Raw genomic sequence first — 23283 nt, forward strand, 5'->3', positions numbered from 1 at the left:
TTATGAATCCGCCTGCGGAGCACGCGTATGAGACGCTGAAGACTGAATTAGTCAAGCGTCTGAGCCTGTCGCAGGAGCATAAGACCCGGAGGCTCCTTGAACACGAGGAAATCGGAGATCGCAAGCTGTCGCAATTTTTACGACACCTCCGCGGCCTCGCCGGAAACGTGGTTGACGATCCCGTCTTGCGGACGATCTGGCTAAACCGATTGCCGGCTTACATTCAGCCGCATTTGGTGACGCGCACGGCGGATACGCTCGAGTAGCTGGAGGATATCGCGGATGCGATTGTCGAGGCGACCCGGGCACCAGCATTCCAAGTAACCGAAGCGTCGAAATTCGTAAGACCTCAGACGCAATGCGCGAGCGATCCCGGGGCCTTGGAAGCCAGGTTGGAGATGCGACTGGCACAGATGCGGCTGGCAATGCAGCAAGAGATGGCGGAGCAGCTGACGGCCATCCGAAAGTCGATCGAAGCGATCGGTGACGGTCGATATCAGAAGAAGATCGTGACGATCGACGTCATTCGCGCCCGCGATCCAGCAGCCGTGGTCCGCCGGCCAGCGGAGTGTGCTGGTACCACTGGCAATTCGGAGCGGAAGCCCGACAGTGCAGAGAACCCTGCTTTATCAACAGCAGGGAAACGCGGTCGTTAGAGGCGGCGAGCGACTCGGGACACAGTGCGCGCCGCTTATTTGTGACCGACGCGAACACAAAGGTGACGCGTCGGAGCAGAGCGTCGGCGCGACTTTACTACAGCGAGGCAGCGACGGCTGGGAGCCTTCTTCTCGAAGAAGCTAAGCCCAGCCGAAGTAAAATACAGCGCGTTCGACAGGGAACTGTTGGCTATCTACCTGGCGGTCAAGCACTTCCGACATATGCTGGAGGCGCGCGCGTTCGCGATATACACGGATCACAAGCCGCTGATTTACGCCTTCCGACAGAGACCTGAGAGGAGCACGCCGCACCAGTTCCGCCACTTGGATTTTATCGGGCAATTTTCCACCGACATTCGGCACATGACAGGCGAGGAGAACATCGTGGCGGATGCACTATCAAATAGAAATAAAGTCATCTGCACAAGTTTTACAATCCCTGAGCAAACTGTATATTTTAATATGTATGTAAATTAATTTCAAGATCTGCGGGAACCAGATCATGAAAATTAGATATCTTTCATGTTAATCATGTTGCTATATAATCATCGATCTGTCGATTTATTCGCTGAAGGACGATAGAACCGTAAAGTACGACATCGAGGTTTGCAAGACCTAAATAAGGATATGTTAAAAATTTTTACATACTCCCTTGCCTCTGATATCGTAGCGTCTGTGTCACGAGAATCGTTTTACCGTCGTGAAACTTTCTAAAGAGAACACGTATATCTTGCCGGCAGTCAAAGTAGTAACTTCGATGCTTTTTCTCATCACCATCAGGAGTAATCTTTGCGCACTCGGGGGTATTTTATACCATGAGCCATTATATCTACAAATTTAACAATTACACACGAAATAAACAAAAAATAAATATAACTGTATATAATTAAATAATCACAAGAAATGATTGAATTCGCGTCAATATTACGAGAAAAAATATACAATAATAATTTAATTTTGTAATTATTATTAAACAAACAAAAGAAATTTTTATATCAATCAAAGTATGCAACCTAGGTATAGTAAGAGTATATGCTCATGCCGACTGTAACCATCAGAATTTGTATACCGAACGATAACGTAAAAGTATTTTCAAGCAATAGTGCAAATCTATATATAATAAGAAAAAGCGACAAAATAATGACGATTAAATATTGTAAATATCAAAAATCGTTCATTATATATTGACGTCAGTTTGCTACGTGAGTAATCACTAAATTACTTGAGATTTAATATCATCTTACATCTTGTCACAAGTTTCGGAACTATGATTTATCAATTTTTGTCCTTCAAAGCTGTAACAGAATAAGTGAAACAATTGACCGCCAATGAACAGCAAATATCTCATTGCTCCTGCTAAATTGTTGGGTAACTGTATTGAGAACTTGAATATAAACACATCATATTATAAATCATGTGATATTTTTCAAAATTTTTATATATGTATATTTTATTTATGAAATATACATTAAATTATTATTATTATTATTATTATTATTAAATTATTATTTTTTAAACTGTAAATTACTTACTTGTACTAAACTAATGCTCATGCCGACTGTAACCATCAGAATTTGTATACCGAACGATAACGTAAAAGTATTTTCAAGCAATAGTGCAAATCTATATATAATTAAAAAAAGCGACAAAATAATGACGATTAAATATTGTAAATATCAAAAATCGTTCATTATTTATCTTGAAAACTAACATTAAATAAAAAATATATATCGTAATAGAATTACATACATACATACTTACTCTAAGGCTTCTCGATGCGCGTGAATTGCAAACACAACGTTTTTACAATACACTTCATCTGCATGATTAATTATTATCGTTTTTTCAATATTACGTTTATACAACATATGTTCAAATCTAAATCTGCAAAATATTCACACGTAACTTATATATTTCTAAATTGTTTAAAATTAAATAGTCTGTCTTTCACGCGAACATATACACTATTAAAAAAAAAGAAAAAAGGGAACACTTATTTTGTTGAAGCTTGAAGTTTCAAATTTAACACGGAATCGGTGGTTTTTTATCTTTTCATTCTTTCCCTTTCTAAAAGATTAGTACACCCCACACGTCCGTCACGCTACGCGTCTCGCGCGAGACTGATTCTCGTTCGAGACATTGCAATTGCGAGACTGATGGTCACGTGACCAGTCTCACGCGAGCCGTGCAGGGTACGAGTAGTGGACGCGTACAGGCGCGCAAATTTAATGGAACCACAGATATTGTTCGAAATATTCTTGTAAAAAATTCTATTTTTTTGTTTTCTGTTAAAAATTTATATATTGAATTTTTATGAATCATATAATTAATAAATATATTTTTTATGTATGCATGCATTGCAATAATAATTTTATACATGAGTTGCAATTTTTAAGGTTTTATTATTAAAGAATAATATAACTTTGCTTCGTGCACGTAATTATATTCGATTAACCTAAATGAAATAAGAAAAAAATATATAAAGATAGAATTTTCTAAGCATTCATAATTCTATAACCAAGATATATATAAGACTATACAGTTTGATAAATCTTTTTCCCCTCTGTACAAATTAAAGTATTAATATTAACAAAGGAGGAAGCGTTCTAATTTCAAGTAAAAAACAATCCATATAGTCAATAAATTAGATTTATAGTTTATCTAACTTCATATTTTGTCGATAAAAAAAGAAAAAAATAACAGACTTCTCAAAGCATCCATCGGAGTTCGGCCAACCGTTTAGGATCTCCTTAAAGGCATGTTGTAGTTTATAAAACTTGAATAGAATTTTTCAAGAAAAATTTTTCTATCGGACTGAAAATAATTTTAAGGATGGGAAAAGTGTTGCTTTTTTTTTTTTTTTTTTTAGTTATTACGTTATTTACTCTAAAATCACTAGATTTATAAAGTACCGCAATAAACCATTATCTTATTGGATCCAGATAGCATCGGATGATTTAAATAATGCACACTTTGTGTAAGCTATTTATGCAATTTATGTGATTTACGAATTTATTTTTCTTCATTTATAAACATTATATTATATAAAAGATATTCAAACAAGTATAATAAGTTTAAAATTGACCAAGGTTGGATAAGTTAATGATTTTTTTAAACTAAGTTAAGTTAAAAATTTTATTTATATTAAATCAGAATTTTATCTGCTAATTCTTTTAAAATTTATAATAACAAATAACAAAGAAATTTTGATTTTTATATAAAAATATATTTTTTTGTAATTACAATTAATGACAAATAAACATAAAAATTAATAATATTTTAATTTTAAAATAATACGTTCATATAATTTATAAAAAAATAATAATGGTTCAGAGATAAAAAAAAATTTAACTTAGAAAAAAAGTTAATAAATTTAAGGTCAAAAATAATTAGTTGAAGTTAAAAATTAATACATTTGTAATTAACTAAGCTAAGTTAAAAGTTATTAACTTTTAACTTTTTTTATCTTTTAACTAATTAATTATAGTTATTACCCAACTCTGAAATTGACGAATAGCGTGGAGCCAAAATGACGGAATTTCGTTATAATTGCGGTACCAACTTTATAAATCTAGTGACTTTAATTTACTCTTTCCCGTCGCGTTAAGTGGAGAATTTTGTTAATGTTTTCAATTCAAAATTAGATTAATTCCAATATAATTAATCACAGAGAAACATTACCCATTCACGGCGAAAAGGCTACAAGCGTGTTCGATGTAAACAAAGAGCAAGCAGTCGTGCGCAGCTATTCCACTCAGACCTATTTCCGCACTAAACAACATATGGCAAAAAATATAATAGAAATATTTCTCCTCGTTAACAAAGTAATACGCCGGATATGGTAGCATCAGTGGACGAGAAGTATTCAAAGGAATTATGAAGTCCAACACGCGTGGCATGAAACCGGTAAATGAAAATAGGACGATACCTATATAAACATAAGCTACAACAACAACAAAAATACGAAATTCATCAAAAACGAAACTAAAAAACATTTTTTTTATATCCTTTTTATATAATATTACTTGTTAAAAAATACCGCTACATTAAAGTATTTTGTCACATTACAAATGTCTAAATCTCTTTATTATTATATTGTACAATAGTCAAACACAAAATAGCTGGCAAATAAAATTATTTCGTAACAAAATAAAGTTTTAATTTGCAAAGACATAATCTTCAGCAAAAATTAAAATATTTCTTTTTATATAATATTATAAATTTAAGCTAGATAATATAATTAATTTATATTGACCACCAATTAAAATACACTAAAAGCATATTTATGCTATTAGCTGAAAATTGTATAATGCTGAAAATCTATAAATATTGTCATAGAAGTAATATATTTCAAATCTATATGCAAAAAAATATAATTTGAAACAGATTTACTAAAAATTAGATTAAAAATAATTTAAATAATTTAAAAAACAAACTTGAACAAGTTTTTCTAACATTAAAAAAATAAGTTTTCAAAACTACTAATACAAATTTAGGTCGCAAGGGGCGAATAATTGAAAATACGACAAATACATCAGCAATTAATGAATTATAATCATTATTTAATATTTAAATTTCGAAAAATAATCAGACAAGCAAACTGTGTTCATATACCGAGAGATCCTCGTACATAATAGTTTTAATCCAGATGCGGCAATATTCAATTATATAAAAAATATATTTTATCTCAAATAAAGAAAGAGATTACTTACAAGCATACATTTTCGAGTACCATTTGCCAGTTTTAGCATATTTTTCCATAATTTTGCGTTCTTCTTCATTATCGATTATATTCCAGTTTATAAACAAACGATCCGTAAGGTCCTTAACCTGTAAATATTATCGATATACACACACACACACTCACACACACACACACACACACACACACACACACACACACACACACACACACATATATATATATATATATGCAAAAGTATGATAGAATCGTAAAGTAAATATTAAAATTGCAATAAATCTATCAAAGAAACGATAAAATTTTTTTATTTATTTGAAACTATGGTTCTTTATTGTCAATAATATATTATTTGTAAATTAAAAAGTTAAAAAAAGTGGTATTTGCTTACAATACCGATTTGCTGCAACAAAATATATTTATAAGAATAGCATATATAAAATCAAAAATACTTTTCGCCACACAAAAATATAAATAAGTATTATCTGAAATGTAATTGTAAAATTTGATAATATTTTCTTCAGTCGTCCATCAAATATAAAGAAAAGAAACTAATACCTAAATAAAAAATACATTTAGTAAATCCAGTACAATATAGGAAAAAATAAAAGTAATACGTTTTATCAAACTTCCATTGCTTTGTCAAATTTGTGAATAAAAAAATAATTTTGTGCAACAGGTGCGCGGAAAGTTACCCTTTCCGCACATGATGGGATTTTAGGAAAGGCTCTTTTTCCACGCACCGGTCACACAAAATATCGTGTGTACGGATCGCAAATCGGCCGATTTACGATTTCCCACACTTGTTAGTTAATATACTATTATATTACACGTGCATGGAAAGTCGCCCATTACGCGCGTATTTTCTGTGCAAAAAATAACTATTTCCACACACGAGAAATTTTCCACTCAAAACAGTGCGGTATATCTCATTCCCGCACAGTATCATTCATTCCCACACAGCTCATTTCCGACACTCTCCTTATTCCTCAATCATATCACCCCGCAAGTCTTTCTTTAGACGCACCATTTGTAATATAAAATATTGTGTGTAACAAGTGCGGGAAGTTGACAATTAGACACGAGTGCGGAGTGGGCACACGAGTCGAAGGTGAGTGTACAATTGTCAACCCGCACTTGTTACACAAATAACTATTAAAACATTTTACCGATTTTTTAATGTGTCCATATGCAGGATTAAATAAGATGAAGAAAATGTTTTAATAATTTTAGATACGCATATGTGTTTTTGCAATTCGTACTCTACCTGGTTTTTATTCAAATGCAAAGTGAAATATTTTATCAATAACATTATTGCCAACATGTGTGGAGGTATAGTTTCATAGACACACTCCATATTTTCGCATACGAAAAATTGTGCCACCTGAAAAGTAAATAAAGTTATTCGCGCGAAAAAGAATAAAAGTTAGGAAAATCCATTACTCTAAAAATTTTATAAATCTTATATTTTTTTATAGTTGCATGATATATCAAACATACAATCCAGGTAACAAGCTGACGTCATAAATGACAAAATTACTTTTTGATGTCAATGACGTTATTTTAACGTTAGCTTGTTACCTGGGAAAAGATGTTGGAAAAAAAAGTAAAATATTTTAATGGGATTTAGTACTTATGCTTCAAAATAAGTAAAAAAAGTCTTAATAAACACGAGTTCTAAAAAAAACAATCTATATAAGTAAAATATAAAAAGTGTCAAAAAGATTTTTAATAATAATTACTTGTGGCACCATTGCGTTTATTACAAGTATCATCGTGAAGATAAAGATAAATCGTCTCTCCCTCGGTTTCTGATACGGCCACTGACCGACAAACCTCAACAAGTTTTTATTAATCTCATAATAATCTATAGTAGAAGATACCATATTTTCCGAAATGGTTTCTCTTCGACGGACAAATCTCGTTTGAAGGTCCGAGGAAACCTAACCCTCGAAAATTTCTTCGCAGCAAAAGGATACATTAATATTTGAAACATGCTGCCTATACTTTTCTCTATCTTTTTCCCGGAACGTCTGCCATAGCAATTGGACGCGGGTTTCCGTGACTGACAGATATAGTTACCTGTCTCGAGTAGGGACACTAGTCTCGACGGATAAGTATAACGTAGATCTGAACTGACAACGTCATATTGAGTGTGACAAACTGACCCCTTGAGAAACGTGTCTCAATTTGAATACGAGTATATCGAACAAGAGATGCGTCATAAAAGATGCAACGAATAGCAGTAATTGAATCGAATGATCAAGTGATACTTTTTCTTTTCTACGAAAGTGCAGTTAAGTTCTGCGAATAACTTCGACATGCATGCAGCTATATCACTTTCAATCGCGCGATATTCTGACTTTTTCTAATATTTGGTGCACAATACGTTGACTTCTACAATAAAAGTAATTCGTAAAGGGTGTTGTCACATGGCAGTCGGAATTTCGGAAAACGGAATCTCGGAAAAGTACTAGAATAGGATCAGAATTATTTGGAGAAATTTGTGAAAATTAATCGGGGTTGAATTTTTGTCTCTATAGGAAGAATTTTATTGTTAATAAAATAATTGTTCGGTGAGTATTTATTAATATACATATATAAATATTCAATCGAAATATCTTATCACATAAAATAGTTATCAAGAATAAAATTGTCAAGACATATTGTCAAGAATAAAAGTTGTGTGTTTGTCGGTCCGATTTTTTGTGGCTGAACTCCCCATTGACTAATATTTCGGAGCATGTCGGAAATTAATAAAAATAGAAAAATTTATTTTGGTAGTTTTCCGACAAAAAAATAATACAATAGAACAATACATATATAAAAAAATTAAATTTGTATGTATTGTTTATTATAACAGAAGATAATAAAGAAATTTTCTAAATTGAAAAACAATTTGAGGCTAGAATAGCATTCCGTTTTCCGTAAAAATCACTCCATGGGGAGCGAGGCTTATTCTAGTAATACTTTTCCGAAATTATACGTTTTCCAAAACTCCGACTGCCATGGGACAGCATCCTAATTCGTCAATTTAATTAATTTCTAGCAACTTAGGCGTATTAAAATAAAAAAAAATATATAAAATATAACTGATATTTATTTAATTAGTATATTAGATGATTTATATAATTCTTAATAAAGTTTGAGACAAAATATTTGTATATTGCATAATAGCGAAAAAACATACTTGAAAAATTGAAATATCTATACACATACAAAATAAATATCAAGATATACATGTACAGTAAGACATATGTGGCATATAAAATTATAAATATATATCTCTGTTAATAATCGTCTAAAATGGATCATATTTCATTATTTGCATAACAAGTATAATTATTATATATAATTATGTATAATTGTCTAAAAAATTATCTAAAAAATTATGCCTAATTATAGTGTCTATAATTATTTTAGATGTAGAATAAAATCATCTGCACAAATCTTACAATTCGTGTCGTCAAACAACTGTGTATGTTGCAACGTGTATGTAAATTAATTTCAAGCTCTGGGAAACCAGAGATGAAAAGATTTATATTATTCATGTTACTATATAAATCGCCGACTGTCGATTTATTCGTTGACGGACGACAGAACCGTGAAGTATGACATTGAAGTTTGCAAGATCTAAATAAAAATAAATTAAAAATTGTTACATATTTTTTCCTATGATATCGTAACATTCAATGTGTTATTGTTATCTAAATAAAATTATAAATGATCATCTAGATAAAATTTTGGCATCATCTTATATTTTATATAAGTAATAAAAATTTATATTATCTATTTCTGCAAAAAGTGTTATCTTTACTCAATTATTTAGAATAATGTTTAGATAATTTGATAAGGTCACATAAAACTAAGCAGTAAAACGATAAAAAGTTATAAATAAAATATATTTTTAAATACAATATAAATATAAATATATTTTTTAAATATAAAATATTCAAAAAATAAAATATAAAATATTTTTTAAATATGAAAGATAAATAAATTTTTACGTATATCACTTTTATAATTTACTGTGTTTATATAAGCGGTTTTAAAAATAATATTATCTGGAAGTTATCTAGATGAATCGTTATATAATTTTATCTTTTATCTAGATATATTTGAAACAAAATCATCTTTATTTTATCTAAGAGATGAATTTACATATTTTTAGCTCATCTTTATCTAGCTAATTTTGAAATCAATTAAGCACAACAGTGATGATGATTGCTTTACCGTCGTAAAACTTTCTAAGGAGAATACGTATATCTTGCCAGCAGTCAAAGTACTAACTATGATGCTTCTTCTCATCACAATCAAGAGCAACCTTTGCGCATTCACCGGTATTTTGTACCATGAGCTATTATATCTATAAAACTGATATTGTTGCTTACACAATGAAATAAACATAACAATTTATAGTAATAAAATTAATCATTTCAGTATACTATAGAGAAGTGTTATTAAATTTATATAAATTTATATAAATATAAATATAAAAATTTGAATAAATATTAATAAAAATGTTAATAAATATAAAAATATTTTAATATAAAATATAATTATATAATTTTAATATAAATATAAAATATAAATATAAATATTTTAATATGAAAAAATAAATGTATATTTCTCCAATCATAAAAGTACCTAAATATAGAGCTTATTTACTTTAATTTATTTCTATTTTGATATTATCTTACATTTTGTCGCAAGTTTCGAGACTATGATTTATCAATTTTTGCCCTTGGAAGCTAAAGCAAAATAAGTGGAACATTTGAGCAATAATGAAAACCAAGTATCTCATTGCTTCCGTTAAATCGTGCAAATGCATCGAGAACTATATATGGATAGAGTAAACAATCATCATTTAAATCTGTATCATATATTCCAATCTCATATTTATAATATGAAAAAACTATAAATAACTCACTTGTACTAAACTAATACTCATGCCGACTGTAACTATGAAGACTTGTACAGCGAACGATATTGTAAAGGTACTTTCAAGCAGTACTGCGAACCTGTAATAAAAAATATTAAATAATGACAGCTAAATGTTACACTAGTTTACAGCAAAAAATTATTTTAAATCAGACAAAGTGTTTCTATAGATTTTTGAAAACGATGCTGCAGACCAAATTTCATTAAGACGTCAAATTTCCAAAATTTTAATAAGTAAAAAATGGCTTTTTTGTGATATTTGATATTTTGTGAATTTTACAAAAAATACATTTTATAGGGAATATCTATGATATTTGATCAGATTTTCCAAATAACGTTAATCTTTTTTACAAAAAATCTTAAAAGCATCCAAAAATCTATAAGAAATACACTTTGGTTTAAAATAAGAAAAACAAATTTTTTTGTAAACTAATATTATTATTTAAATTTTTGAAAATAATGTAAAAATTAATCTATCGCAAATATTAAACATTGTTAATTATTTGTTCTTAAGACTAATAAAGAAAGTCATAATTTTATTATACACTTACTGCAAGACTCTTCGATGAGCGGAAATCGAAAACATAATATGTTGGCTATACACATCAACCGAATGTTTAATTATCATATTTTTTGGATTATCCTGCTTATATAATATATGTTCAAATCGAAATCTGCAAATATTCGTGTGACTTATATATTTCTAATTTTTTTTAAATTAATTTCGTCTGTCTTTCGAGCTAATAATATAGCTTCAAAATTGTTGTTACGTCTTTTTTTATTCTTTTTCTCGGTAAAGTATTTTCTTAATTATTACAAAATTAATTTTATTGCAATATAAATGTTTGGTAAAAAACATTACCCAATCACGGCGAAAAGGCCGCAAACGTGTTCTATGTAAACAAAGAGCATGCAATCATGAGCGATTAATCCAGTCATACCTAATGCGGCAGAAAATATCATATGGCAAAAAATATAGTAGAAATATTGCTCTTCGTTAACGAAGTAATGCGCCGGATATGGTAACATTGCCGAACGGGAAGTGTTCAAAGGAAACAGAACGTCCAAGATACGTGGCACGAAAGCGGTTGTTGCGAAAAACATTGTACTTATATATACATAGGCTATAACAAGAACAAAATGCATCAAAAGCGGATATATCACGAATTTCTTACACATTTCTATTTATAATATTTTTTTCTTTAATTTTCTTACTAAATTACTTCATACTTTATTATCACACACGCATGTGTTTATTTTTTCAGGATTAACAGTTAAATAAAATAAAATTGATAATTTCAATTTTTTTTATAATAAAATTAATTTATCTTTAAAGATTTCGACTTGCGGTAAAATAGAAAATAAATATTTTGTTTATGCAACATCAAATTTAAGCTAAATGTAAGATAATATATGATTTGTTTGTACTTGGCTATTAATTAAAATGTATTAATAAAATATATTAAATATAATAAATTATAATTATATTAAATATATTAAAATAATTATATTAAATATATATATATATGTATATATATTGAAATAAGTTAAAATGTATTAAATATTTTATTAATAGAATATTTGTACTATTAGCAATATCGAAAATGCTGAAAAATAAAAGTTATCAAAGGAATATACTTCAACAAGAATTATACAAAACAGGAAATAGCAGAAAAATATAATTCGAAAAATAGATAACATTAAACTGAAATAGTTTAAGAATTTAATTTGACTAAGTTTTCTAATATATATTTATAATATATAAAAAAATAAAAAAATATAAATTTTTAAATGAAATTATGCAAATTTTAATTTAAGACGTGAATTTAAAAATATAATAGGTGCATACATTGCATTTTTAAGGGGGTAATATTTAATATATTATTTGATATATGCAGATTTAAGAAGACATAAACAAATTTTTTTCTATAAAAATCCTCAACTTTGATTCTGTAATATTTTTGACTATAAAATTTATGTTTTAACTATTTAAAATAAAAAAAATTTTTTTTAAATATATCAATATTATATCAAATATATTTAAAAAAATATGACTTACAAGCGTATATTAATGTCAACCACCTGCCAGTCTCAGCATATCTCTTCATAATCTCACGTTCATCTTCATTCACGAACATATCCCAGTCTATGAATAAATGATCTGTAAGGACTTTAATCTGCAAGTATTACCGATATATTTAAAAAATCTCGGATACAGTATCGTCAATCGCCATAACAATATTTTAAGCTGAAATTTTGCAGGAAAATTTTGTTCATATACAATAACTTTTGTTAAATTTAAAGACAATAAATATATGTATATCTATATATATATTATAAAATTCATATTCTACCTGTTGTCTGTTAAAATAAAATGTAAATATTTTCACCAATACCATTATTGCTAACATGTATGGAGGTAAAGTTTGATAAATACACTGCGAGTCTTCGCATTTGAAAAACTGTGCTATCTGAAAAATGAAATATTCGTGCGAAAAAAAGTGAAAAAATGGAGAGAATACATTATCTTAAAAATTTGTTAAATCTATTCAGTTACGATCAAAATATTTTAATTATTTATAATTAATTAAAAATTAATTATAAATTAATTATAATTAATCATAATTAATTTATAATTAATTTTTAATTAATTATGATTAATTATAATTTACCTGTGGAACCATCACGTTAGCTAATACCGTGAGTATTAAAATAAAGAAGAACCTTTTCTCCTTCGGCTTCTGATACGGCCACTGACCGAGAAACGACAACAATTTCCTATTGGTATCGTAATAGTAATCCATATTAAGTTCCATACTTTGAGACAGACAGAGAAAAATAGTTTTCTCTTCGACGCACGAATATTGTTTGAATATCCGAGCGAGACTTACCCTCTCGCGATTTTTTTCGCGGTAGAAAATAAGTTAATATTTAAATAATGTCATTTCTACCTCTTTTTTTCCCCTTCCCTTTCCAGGAATATTCGACGTAGCAATTGTGTGGGTTTTTGCCCTATAGATAATCAATACGTGTCTCGTGTAAGTATAATGTAAACCCGAATTGACAACGTTTCATTGATGGTGACAGGCTGACCCCTTGTAAAACATTTCTCGATTTAAATATAAACGTATTGAAAATATTCCGAACGATGTGTTAGAAGATGTAACAAATAGTTGTAAAATCGAATCCATAGACGGACTATGTGCAATATATAAATGTAAATTAATTCCAAGAAACCGAATCAAAGTGAGATCTAAATAGTGGCATCTAAATAAAATTATATAGATAATCATCTAGATAAAGTTTTTTGACATCATCTTATCTTTATATAGATAATAAAAATATGTATTATCTATATCTGTTTCTTAGATTTAAAAAAAAGTGTTATCTTTATTAAATTATGTAGAATAATGTTCAGATAATTTAGTTTTAGGCTATTAAAAATACTTAAGCATTAAGTAATAAAAACTTATGAATAAAAATATAAATATATATTTTTATATCCCTTTTATAATTTACATTTTTTATAACTGTGTTTACATAAGTCTAAAACTAATATTATCTGGAAATTATCTAGATAAATTGTCATATAATTTTATCTTTTATCTAGAAAAATTTAAAACAAAATTATCTTTATCTTATCTAATTGTAAGATAAATTTACATATTTTTATCTAGAATTTTATGTAAAATAATGTTCAGATAATTTAGTTTTAAGCCATTAAAAATACTTAAGCATTAAGTAATAAAAACTTATGAATAAAAATATAAATATATATTTTTATATCCCTTTTATAATTTACATTTTTTATAACTGTGTTTACATAAGCGGTCTAAAACTAATATTATCTGGAAATTATCTAGATAAATCGTCGTATAATTTTCTATAATCTTTTATCTAGAAAAATTTAAAACAAAATTATTTTCATTTTATTTAATTGTAAGATAAATTTACATATTTTTATCTCATCTTTATCTAGCTAATTTTGAAATCATCTGAGCACATCATTGGATGTAAATACTGCCTCAAAAATATATGTTTATTTGATCAATTATTGATTACGCTAAAATATTGATTAAAATATTAACTATAAATATTAGTGATTTAAAAAAAAAAACTATATATGATATCAATTATATATCTACTTTTTTATTTATCTTATATATTACGATCGATACGTGATTTCATATCAAAAATAATTATTATTAAACTCTACTGCAATTTTTTTCACTATTACTTTCTTTTTCATCTACAATAAAATTTTCGATAAAAACAATATATACTTATCTTATCGTATAAATATTACCATATTTTTTATTAATTATTCCTTCGCCCATTTTTATCTCTAAGAACAACGAAAAGCAATTAAACATATTATACATTGCTATGAAGTATCTCTTTTTCTTGAAATACATTCACGTTAGTGTCGAAACACTTATAAGCTCATCTAATCATCTAATAATGGTAATAAATACATAATAATAAATAATATCATAGGGGCAATCTAAAAATGAAAACTATAGTAGTATGTATCGAGAGAATATTAAAAATATCAATAATAAAATATAATTTTATTGCTCTTATTAAATGATATAAAATATAAATATATATATATGTATATATATATGTATGAATATTTTTGATATAATTTGTAATAATACTATATCATCCTGTAGAGTTTTCAACATTATTTTACTATAAATGCTAGAATCACCGGCCAGTTATGCACTGAAGGATGCTAGCATCATAAAATACGACATCGCGCTTTGCAAGACCTGGATTATAAGACAGGAAAAAATTTTTTTGCAATTATATAATATATCATATACGTACAGTACTTATGCGTCTGTCTTTATTACACAATAGTTTTTTACCGTTGTGAAATTTTGCAAAGAAAATATATATATCTTGCAGGCAGTCACACTACTAGCTTCGATGCTTTTTCTCATCACGATCAAGAGCAGTTTTTGCTCTTTCACTGGCAATTCGTACCACGCACCATTATAACTATAATTATATTAATAAATATAATTACTAATTATAATTAATAATTAATAAATAAATATATAAATAAATGTAATATGTAAATATAGTTATAATAAATTAATATAAATAAATATAATTATTAAAGTATAATTATATAATAAATAAATATAAATATATATAAATATATAAATATAATATATAAATATAATTAAATTAATATACAAACACACACGAAATGAGTATATAATAAATATATAAATATATAATAAATAAAGCAGTGATAAAAAAAATGATTAAATTCACACAAAAATATTTTTGTGTCAAAAACAAATTTTCTACATAGATCAAAATTTATCTATTTCAACGTTGATATTAGCTTACATCTTGTCTCGAGTTTCTAGACTATGGTTTATCAATTTTTGTCCTTGGAAACTGAAGCAGAACAAGTGGAATAATTGAGCAAAAATATAGAGCATGCATCTCGTCGCTTCCGTTAAATTATGCAACTGCATCGAGAGCTTAAGTAAAATTATTCATTTTAAAAGTGCTTTATATTTTCTCGGAGCTCTCATATATCGTTTTAATTATTAAAAACTTACTTACTTGAACTAAAGTAATACTTATAGTAATTGTATCTACTATAAGTTGTATAGCAAATGATATCGAAAAGACATTTTCAATGAGTTTTGCAAACCTGTAGTAAGAATAAGACAGATAAATCATGTTTATAAATTTATTATAATCCAATCATTATAATTGAGAATTGTTTATTAAGTGACTTTATTAAAATTATTTTTAAATTAATAAAAAATTGATAAAAAATTAATAAAAAATTTATTGTAAAATTAATAAAAAAATTCATTGCGATATCGTCATACAAACTCACTGCAGAGCTTGCCGATGAGCATGAATTGAAAATACAATTTGTTTGTGATATACGTTATTTGGACAATCAATCAAGCTCTTCTTCGTGATATCACGTTTATATATGATACGTTCGAATCTAAATCTGCAAATATTCAGGCAAAATATGTCATAAAATTTGTAGAATTTACTATTTTTAATTTTTAAGTAAAAATAGAAGATCGGAAAATTAAATATAATAATTAAATAAATTTAATTATTTTCTAAATATAAAATATCATTACCCGATGACTGCGAAAAGGCCGCAAACGTGTTCGATGTAAGTAAAAAACATAGAATCGTGCGCGATTAATCCAGCCAGACATATTAGCATGATCATCATCATATTGCAAAAAATGTAGTAAAAATATTTTTCTTCGTCAACGAAATAGTACGCTGGATATACTAACGTTACAGGACGTGAAGCATTTAGGGGAAACAGTACGTCCAATACACGTGGCCCGAGAGCAGTTAATATAAATATAATACTACTTAGATACAGGTATACTACAACAAAAGTCAATTTCGTAAAAAAACTGACGTCTATTATATTTATATAAATTTTTTTATATTCTAACACTAAAAATATTTTATAATCGTAACACTGATCAACAAAAAAATCATTTTATTTATATAAATTTAAAGTGTAAGACAGACAATAAGAGCCAAATCGCGGATGACAGTGCGTTATCCCAACGAAACTAAAATTTTTTCGTTAGAATTAAATACCTGTGCACAAGGCACCAAATTTTATTTGGTCACGGCCTAGATTTAAAATTGGAATAATCTAATTAAATCTTGACCAAGTAAAATTTGGCGCCTTGTGCACAGGTATTTAATTCTAACGAAAAAATTTTAGTTTCGTTAGGATAACGCACTGTCATCCGCGATTTGGTTCTTATTGCCTGTTTTACACTTTAAATTTATATTTATATTACAGAGCCTTGTTAAACTCTTAATTTATTTTATTTAGTTGCCAAGGATATTTGAACGAATTTAAGATATTTTAGAAAGACTGAATCTAAAAACAACAACAGTTTTGTTGAATTGGTTCTAGTTTTTGAGATAAAGGATTACTCAAAAAAAAAAAATTACGAATTTACCCCAAATACGACTTATAGCTGCTGACATATAAACAGGATTTGGATTTAATTCTGATGACCCACATAAAAGAAAATTGTACAAACAGCATTTTTTGTGCATTAATTATTGTAATTATCTGAATTAGTTTCCTTTTTTATGTTTTCTTTTATTTAATATAACACCATTAGATATATATATTTTTGTTTAATTTGAGACAATTTCTATATGATTTGGGAATAGGTTACATTTAATCATTACATATTTTATATTTTTATATTTTTCACTCAATATCTCAAAAATTAGAGTCAATTTTAAAAAATCAATCCCATATATCTTAAAATCGATCTAATTTAATACTAGTTTACAATCAAAAATTATTTTAATCCAGACAAACTTGTTTCTTATAGATTTTTGGGTGCTGAAAATTAAATTTTACTAGTACATCAGATTTTCAAAATTGAGGTTTAATGTGTAAAAAATGGATTTTTTGCAATACTAGACAACACAAGCGCGCGCTTCGATTACTCCTTTGATATTATTTCTATTGTTTATTTTACAATTGTCAAATTCTTAATTTTCGCAATGACAGTTGCTTGATACTATAACCATAATTTTAATTCGCTGAATTTCTATTGTATTGTTTGAGAACTATTTTGTATAGATATATCTCTTTATACTTTTTTTTCTCATTTAGTTTAATTTAATCAAATATAATTACATACGCAAAGTAAAGTTATATTATTCTTTGATAATAAAAAGTTAAAAATTATTGCAACGCATGTGTAAAATTATTATTGCAGTGCATGCATAGAAATATATTATTAATTACGTGATTTATAAAAATAATTCAATATATAAATTTTTAACAAAAAAAAATAAATAATTTTCTACAAGAATTTTTTGATCAAAATATCTGTGCTTCCATTAGATTCGCGCGTCTGTACGCGTCCGCTACGCTGCACAACTCGCGCAAAACTGATCACGTTCAGATTAGTACATCCCACACATCTGTTACAGTGCGCGGCTCGCACGAGACTGATTCTCGTGCGGGATATCGCGAGCGCGCGGGACCGATAGTCACATGACCAGTCGATCCACTGATCACGTGATCTCGGTCTTGCGGTCGCGATACCTCGAACGAGAATCAGTCTTGCGCGAGCCGCGCAGTGTAATGGACGTATGGGGTATAGTCTCGCGCAAGTTTAAGAAAAGCGTAGATATTTGATCAGGAAAGATTCTTGTAAAAATTTTATATCTTTGTTTGTATTTTCTATTAAAGATTTAAATATTGAATTTTTATGCGTTGTATAATTAATTAATATATTTTTTATGCATTGATAATTTTTATTTTGCAATAATAATTTTTACATAATACGTTGCAATTTTTGAGATCTTATTATCAAAGAATAATATAAGTTCGCTTTGCGTGCGTAATTATATTCAGTTAGATTAAACGAAATAATGCTAGACATATACTACATATATTTAGTATTTATAAGCAGATTTGTTAATATAGTAGGAAGTTACAAGTAAAAACAATATTGACTCATAAATCAACCTCAGTTTTGTTATCAAGTTTAATAATGATAGCAAATTATTGTTAATATGATAAATTGATAATAGAATACTATAATAAGAGAAATACAATTCAATAATTTTGATTAAAAAATAAGGTATAAATGATGCTACAGTATATTATATTAAAGTTATATTTTAATTTTATATTTTATTATATATTTTATATTTTTATTTTAATTGTCAAATGTCTATTATGTACATAATAATTTTAATTTGCCAAATTTTAATTATGTATATAATTTTAATTTCTGAGTTTTTGTTATATACCAGACAACACAAGCACGCACTTTGCTCACTATTAATATTATTGTTATTTTTTATTTTACAACTGTCAAATTATTAACCTTCACAATGGCAGTTGTTTGATGCTATATTAATGTAACACACAATGTTAATCGAAACAACCAATCAGCATCGCGGAAAAGCAGCAATAATATTTGCTATAATCGACTTTGCATATCTTTTTCAGAAAGTGATTTGATATTTTTTGTAAAAAAAGTTAACGTTTTTTCTTCGAAGTCTGATCAAATATTATGAGTGTATTGTTTATCTCCTATAAAATTATTTAGCTCCTATTTTTTAAATTGAAATATCTTATTTTTTAATTATGTTATAAAATATTAAAGTTGGGAATTACTTTTTATATAAAGATGCTCCTGAGAAAAAAGTTTTTTTGAAAAAAAATTTTTTCAAAATTGAATTTACCATTATTTGTCCCCTTTTAAATCATACAATTTTTATATGAAACATTTTCTCAAAAATGCAGTTATTTCGAAAAATTCAAGATAAACAATTAAAATAAGACACCCTATAAATATCCATTTAGTGGACTCTATCATAATTAGTTACACTGTGTATGTATATCATTATAGTCCTAAACTACAAATTGTAAGTATATGACTTTATCATTATAGGCAGAATATTTGCTATTTCAGCAAAATTCTATATTTAAATCCTTCCTATACCATGACTATAAAAAATAAGATATCGAAATAAAAAAATACATTTTATAGAGGATAAATAATATATTCTTGACATCTGATCAGAATTTTCAGATAACCTTTTTCACAAAAAATTTCAAATATCGCAAAAAAATATTTTATGCATATTAAACTTGAATTATCTCGGAAACCTAACATGCTGATGAAAATTGGCATCGTTTTCAGCATCCAAAAATCTACAAGAACGATCTTGTTTTGTTTGAAATAATGAAAAAGAATATTTTTTTTATAAACTAGTGCAATTGGCAAATAAAATCAACTGGTATATAATTAAAGCTGGATAAAAATGATTTCCTGCATTATCCCTTTAAAATATTTCTTAATTAAAAATAGGAGAGGTACTTGCAGGAATATATCAACGCATATCGTCTGCCTCTCTCGGCATATTTTTTCAGAATTTCACGTTCTTCCCGAGTTTCGAGAGAATCCCAGTCTGCGAATAAGTGATCAGTGAGAAGTTTAATCTAGAAATGTTATATCGATACATTTAAATATAAAATTTTCAATAATTATGAAAACATATAAGCAAAATAAAAAAATTGTAATTTGATGCGACAAAATAAAATTTGAAATTAGATACAGCCAATGTTTGCTGTCATCTAAATAAAATTATATAGATGATCATCTAGATGAAATTTTGACATTATCTTATCTTTATATAGATAATAAAAATATGTATTATTTATAGCTACATTTTAGATGAATAAAAAAGTGTTATGTTTACTAAATTATTTAGAATAATGTTCAGATAATTTGGTTTAGAATCATATAGCACATAAAAATACCTGAATAGTAGAGGCGACAAAAATTTATAAATAAAAGTATGAATATATTTTTTTATTTATAATTTACATTTTTTTTTTATATCTGTGTTTATATCTGTTTATATATAATTTTATCTTTTATCTAAATATATTTAAAACTTTTATCTAGATATATTTAAAACAAAACCATCTTTATCTAAGATAAATTTACATATTTTCATCTCATCTTTATCTAATTGTACAATTATCTAAGCATAACACTGGATAATATATAAATATTGTGATAAACGTACTTTTTTACTCTTGAATCGATATGTGAGCACTTTCACTCCAATATTGAACATCAAAAAATGGAAAGGCAAAACTTCAAAAATGCAATCTATGTCTTTGCATACAAATATTTCTGCTATCTGAAAAATATATTTATCAAGAAAGAACATTTACCCCCACCCCCACCCCTTCTTGAAATCAGTAAAAAATAAGAATTTATACTCTCCTTTTAAACGAACAGTGAAATTTATTTACATATTTAATATAAAAAAATGAAAGATAACAAAATAAAAAAATTATCTAAATTTAAAAAATGAAAAAAAAAACAAAATATCAAAAACAAAAAATTTTTAATCATGCTCCCCTTTCTAGAAAAAATCCATAGTTCGAATACGACGCAAAATCTCGCAACAATGTTAAATGGCCAAAAAATTGTTTTGTAAAAAATTTACCTGCGTAACAAGAGCATTAATCAAAAATATGAATACAAAAGTTAAGAAGAATAATCTCGTCTTCGGCTTCTGGTAAGGCCACTGACCGACCACCGACAAAAATCTCCTACTAATGTCATAATAGTAAGTCTTGTTACGTTCCATACTTTTCTCATGGAGAAATGAATTTCTCTCCGCCACCACGTTTGATTATAGATAGAGACCTTCCCTTGGAAAGCCCTTTTTTTACACACTCGCGTGTCGCGGAGAACAAATTAATATTTCATATAACACTACCTTTCTCTTCCTACCCCACCACATTCGTGGTAGCGATCAATTTTCCACGTATCTGCGACATACACTTACAATAAGTACACGTCTCGTGTAAATATAATACAAGTGCGAATAAACAGCTTTTGACGAGCTGACACACTTAGAAGGGTTCGTCGGTTTGAACGCAGATACATTAAATATGCGACTGAAAATTGTGACAGTCTTTGATCGAACAGTCTGGTGATACTAGTTACATATTGTGCGTGTACTGTTCAATTCATCAGCAATATCAAAGTACGATGTCCTTATAATGTTCGACTTAGTGAAGTTTGCATATTCAAATTCCTTTCATTGATTTTCAATGGTCATTCGTGTATTTTATTTGATTTTTACTATTAGTGAAATTAAAAATATCATTCTGATAAAATATATGTGGCATTTAATAATTTTATTATTTATGTTGCTGAATGTGCTACATTCGTAATAGATATTTGTTATTATGTAGATAATAATATGTGTGTGAATCTAAGCACAAAGAAAATTTTACAGTACAAATTATATGAAAAATATATTTACTGTAAAATTGGAATATACATATATTTAATAAATAATAACATTAAAATATTATACATTTATTTTATGTATCAAATTTTAAATATAATCACAATCCTTTGTAATATAATGTAAAATATAATATGTAATATAAAATTAAAATTATTAAATAAAAATATCTTTTTAGTTGTTTTTTTAATCTCTTGTTAACTTTTTAAGTTTGTCGACTCTAAATTAAGTGTATGGAACATTAGACATACAATTAGAAAATGTGACAATCGCACCAAATAGTCAGATAATGACTATTTTTTAGGTATTGATAATTTTTCAATAAAAAAATATAGTGTGCATATTTTTACGTTGTTTTTAATATTCAATAAATTTTACGTGTATATAAAATATTGTATGTATAAAAATTAATTAATGAAAGACTCGTATAAATTAACAAAATTAAAAGAAATAAATATTGTAATTAATGTGTTGTTATTAATTATTAATAAATCTTTAGATCTTATGTAATTTTGCTCGTTTAGTTGGCCTACAATATTTATTTCTTTTAATTTTGTTAATTTATACAAGCCTTTCATTAATTAAATTTAAATTATAAAATTTTAACCATAATATTCTATTTTTACTTACCTCTATAAAGCTACAAGACTTGAATATTTTCATCAAAGTTTGACAGTAATTTGTTGCTTTAATTAATTATTTTTACTTTATTTATTTTTATATCCAAAACACAAAAATATTATCATGATAAAGATGATATTTTTTTTAATTTATTCATGTTAACATCAATGTCGCATAAATATAATGTACAGCTAATAAATTAATAATTAAAAATATTAATAAATTATTAATAGTAATAATAATAAATAATAATAATAAATAGTTAACAATTAAAACAGTAATAAATAAAGATTAATAATTGTACTATGCAAAAAGAGAAAACATACTATAATAATTCGTATATTGTATTAAGTAGATACACTGTAAAAAAAATATGTAAAATTACATAAATAATGAATGTAAAATTACATGATAAATAATGAAAAGGTAAATATTTCTATTATTTATCGTGGAATTTTACACTTATTATTTATGTAATTTTACATATTTTTGTGTAATACATTACAAATTTTTTTA

At 27.0% G+C, this 23283-nt stretch overlaps 3 protein-coding genes across 3 annotated transcripts; all 3 read right to left on the reverse strand.

The window, feature by feature from the left end:
- Positions 1 to 1096: 1096 nt before the first annotated feature.
- On the reverse strand, positions 1097 to 7308 carry LOC114934730 (odorant receptor 13a-like). Its single transcript, XM_085488820.1, has 9 exons — positions 7098 to 7308; positions 6623 to 6739; positions 5369 to 5486; positions 4338 to 4599; positions 2418 to 2540; positions 2189 to 2279; positions 1901 to 2040; positions 1353 to 1485; positions 1097 to 1271 (listed from the first exon to the last, which is right to left on the reverse strand). The coding sequence occupies exons 1-9, from the start codon at positions 7239 to 7241 to the stop codon at positions 1218 to 1220; spliced, it is 1182 nt and encodes a 393-aa protein (XP_085344946.1). The 5' UTR covers positions 7242 to 7308; the 3' UTR covers positions 1097 to 1217.
- Positions 7309 to 9537: 2229 nt separating this feature from the next.
- On the reverse strand, positions 9538 to 13183 carry LOC114934742 (uncharacterized). Its single transcript, XM_085488816.1, has 8 exons — positions 12969 to 13183; positions 12693 to 12767; positions 12413 to 12473; positions 11159 to 11477; positions 10848 to 10970; positions 10286 to 10376; positions 10056 to 10192; positions 9538 to 9721 (listed from the first exon to the last, which is right to left on the reverse strand). Exons 1-8 carry the CDS (start codon positions 13110 to 13112, stop codon positions 9538 to 9540), a joined length of 1134 nt encoding a protein of 377 aa, XP_085344942.1. The 5' UTR covers positions 13113 to 13183.
- A 1759-nt stretch (positions 13184 to 14942) lies between these two features.
- LOC114934727 (uncharacterized) lies at positions 14943 to 21561 on the reverse strand. Its single transcript, XM_029307435.2, has 9 exons — positions 21334 to 21561; positions 20905 to 21021; positions 20194 to 20311; positions 16431 to 16692; positions 16169 to 16291; positions 15886 to 15976; positions 15664 to 15800; positions 15171 to 15303; positions 14943 to 15071 (listed from the first exon to the last, which is right to left on the reverse strand). Exons 1-9 carry the CDS (start codon positions 21475 to 21477, stop codon positions 15018 to 15020), a joined length of 1179 nt encoding a protein of 392 aa, XP_029163268.2. The 5' UTR covers positions 21478 to 21561; the 3' UTR covers positions 14943 to 15017.
- Between the last annotated feature and the right edge of the window lie 1722 nt (positions 21562 to 23283).

The sequence above is a fragment of the Nylanderia fulva genome, unplaced genomic scaffold (assembly GCF_048542155.1).
Source record: "Nylanderia fulva isolate GAGA-0341 unplaced genomic scaffold, ASM4854215v1 Scaffold72, whole genome shotgun sequence".
NCBI classification, from domain to species: Eukaryota; Metazoa; Arthropoda; class Insecta; order Hymenoptera; family Formicidae; genus Nylanderia; species Nylanderia fulva.

What these genes read in the sequence shown, in the direction of transcription:
- LOC114934730 (XM_085488820.1), bottom strand. Translation starts at nt 7,241, where the DNA reads ATGGTATCTTCTACTATAGATTATTATGAGATTAATAAAAACTTGTTG. An exon ending in GCGCATCGAGAAGCCTTAGA is followed by an intron (nt 2,280 to 2,417) that starts GTAAGTATGTAT and finishes AATTATATATAG; the next exon opens with ATTTGCACTATTGCTTGAAA. An exon ending in TCCGAAACTTGTGACAAGAT is followed by an intron (nt 1,486 to 1,900) that starts GTAAGATGATAT and finishes TTAAATTTGTAG; the next exon opens with ATATAATGGCTCATGGTATA.
- LOC114934727 (XM_029307435.2), bottom strand. Translation starts at nt 21,477, where the DNA reads ATGGAACGTAACAAGACTTACTATTATGACATTAGTAGGAGATTTTTG. An exon ending in GGCCTTTTCGCAGTCATCGG is followed by an intron (nt 16,292 to 16,430) that starts GTAATGATATTT and finishes GAATATTTGCAG; the next exon opens with ATTTAGATTCGAACGTATCA. An exon ending in CTTTGCAAAATTTCACAACG is followed by an intron (nt 15,072 to 15,170) that starts GTAAAAAACTAT and finishes CTTATAATCCAG; the next exon opens with GTCTTGCAAAGCGCGATGTC.
- LOC114934742 (XM_085488816.1), bottom strand. Translation starts at nt 13,112, where the DNA reads ATGGAACTTAATATGGATTACTATTACGATACCAATAGGAAATTGTTG. An exon ending in GGCCTTTTCGCCGTGATTGG is followed by an intron (nt 10,971 to 11,158) that starts GTAATGTTTTTT and finishes GAATATTTGCAG; the next exon opens with ATTTCGATTTGAACATATAT. An exon ending in GCTCATCGAAGAGTCTTGCA is followed by an intron (nt 10,377 to 10,847) that starts GTAAGTGTATAA and finishes TTTTTATTACAG; the next exon opens with GTTCGCAGTACTGCTTGAAA.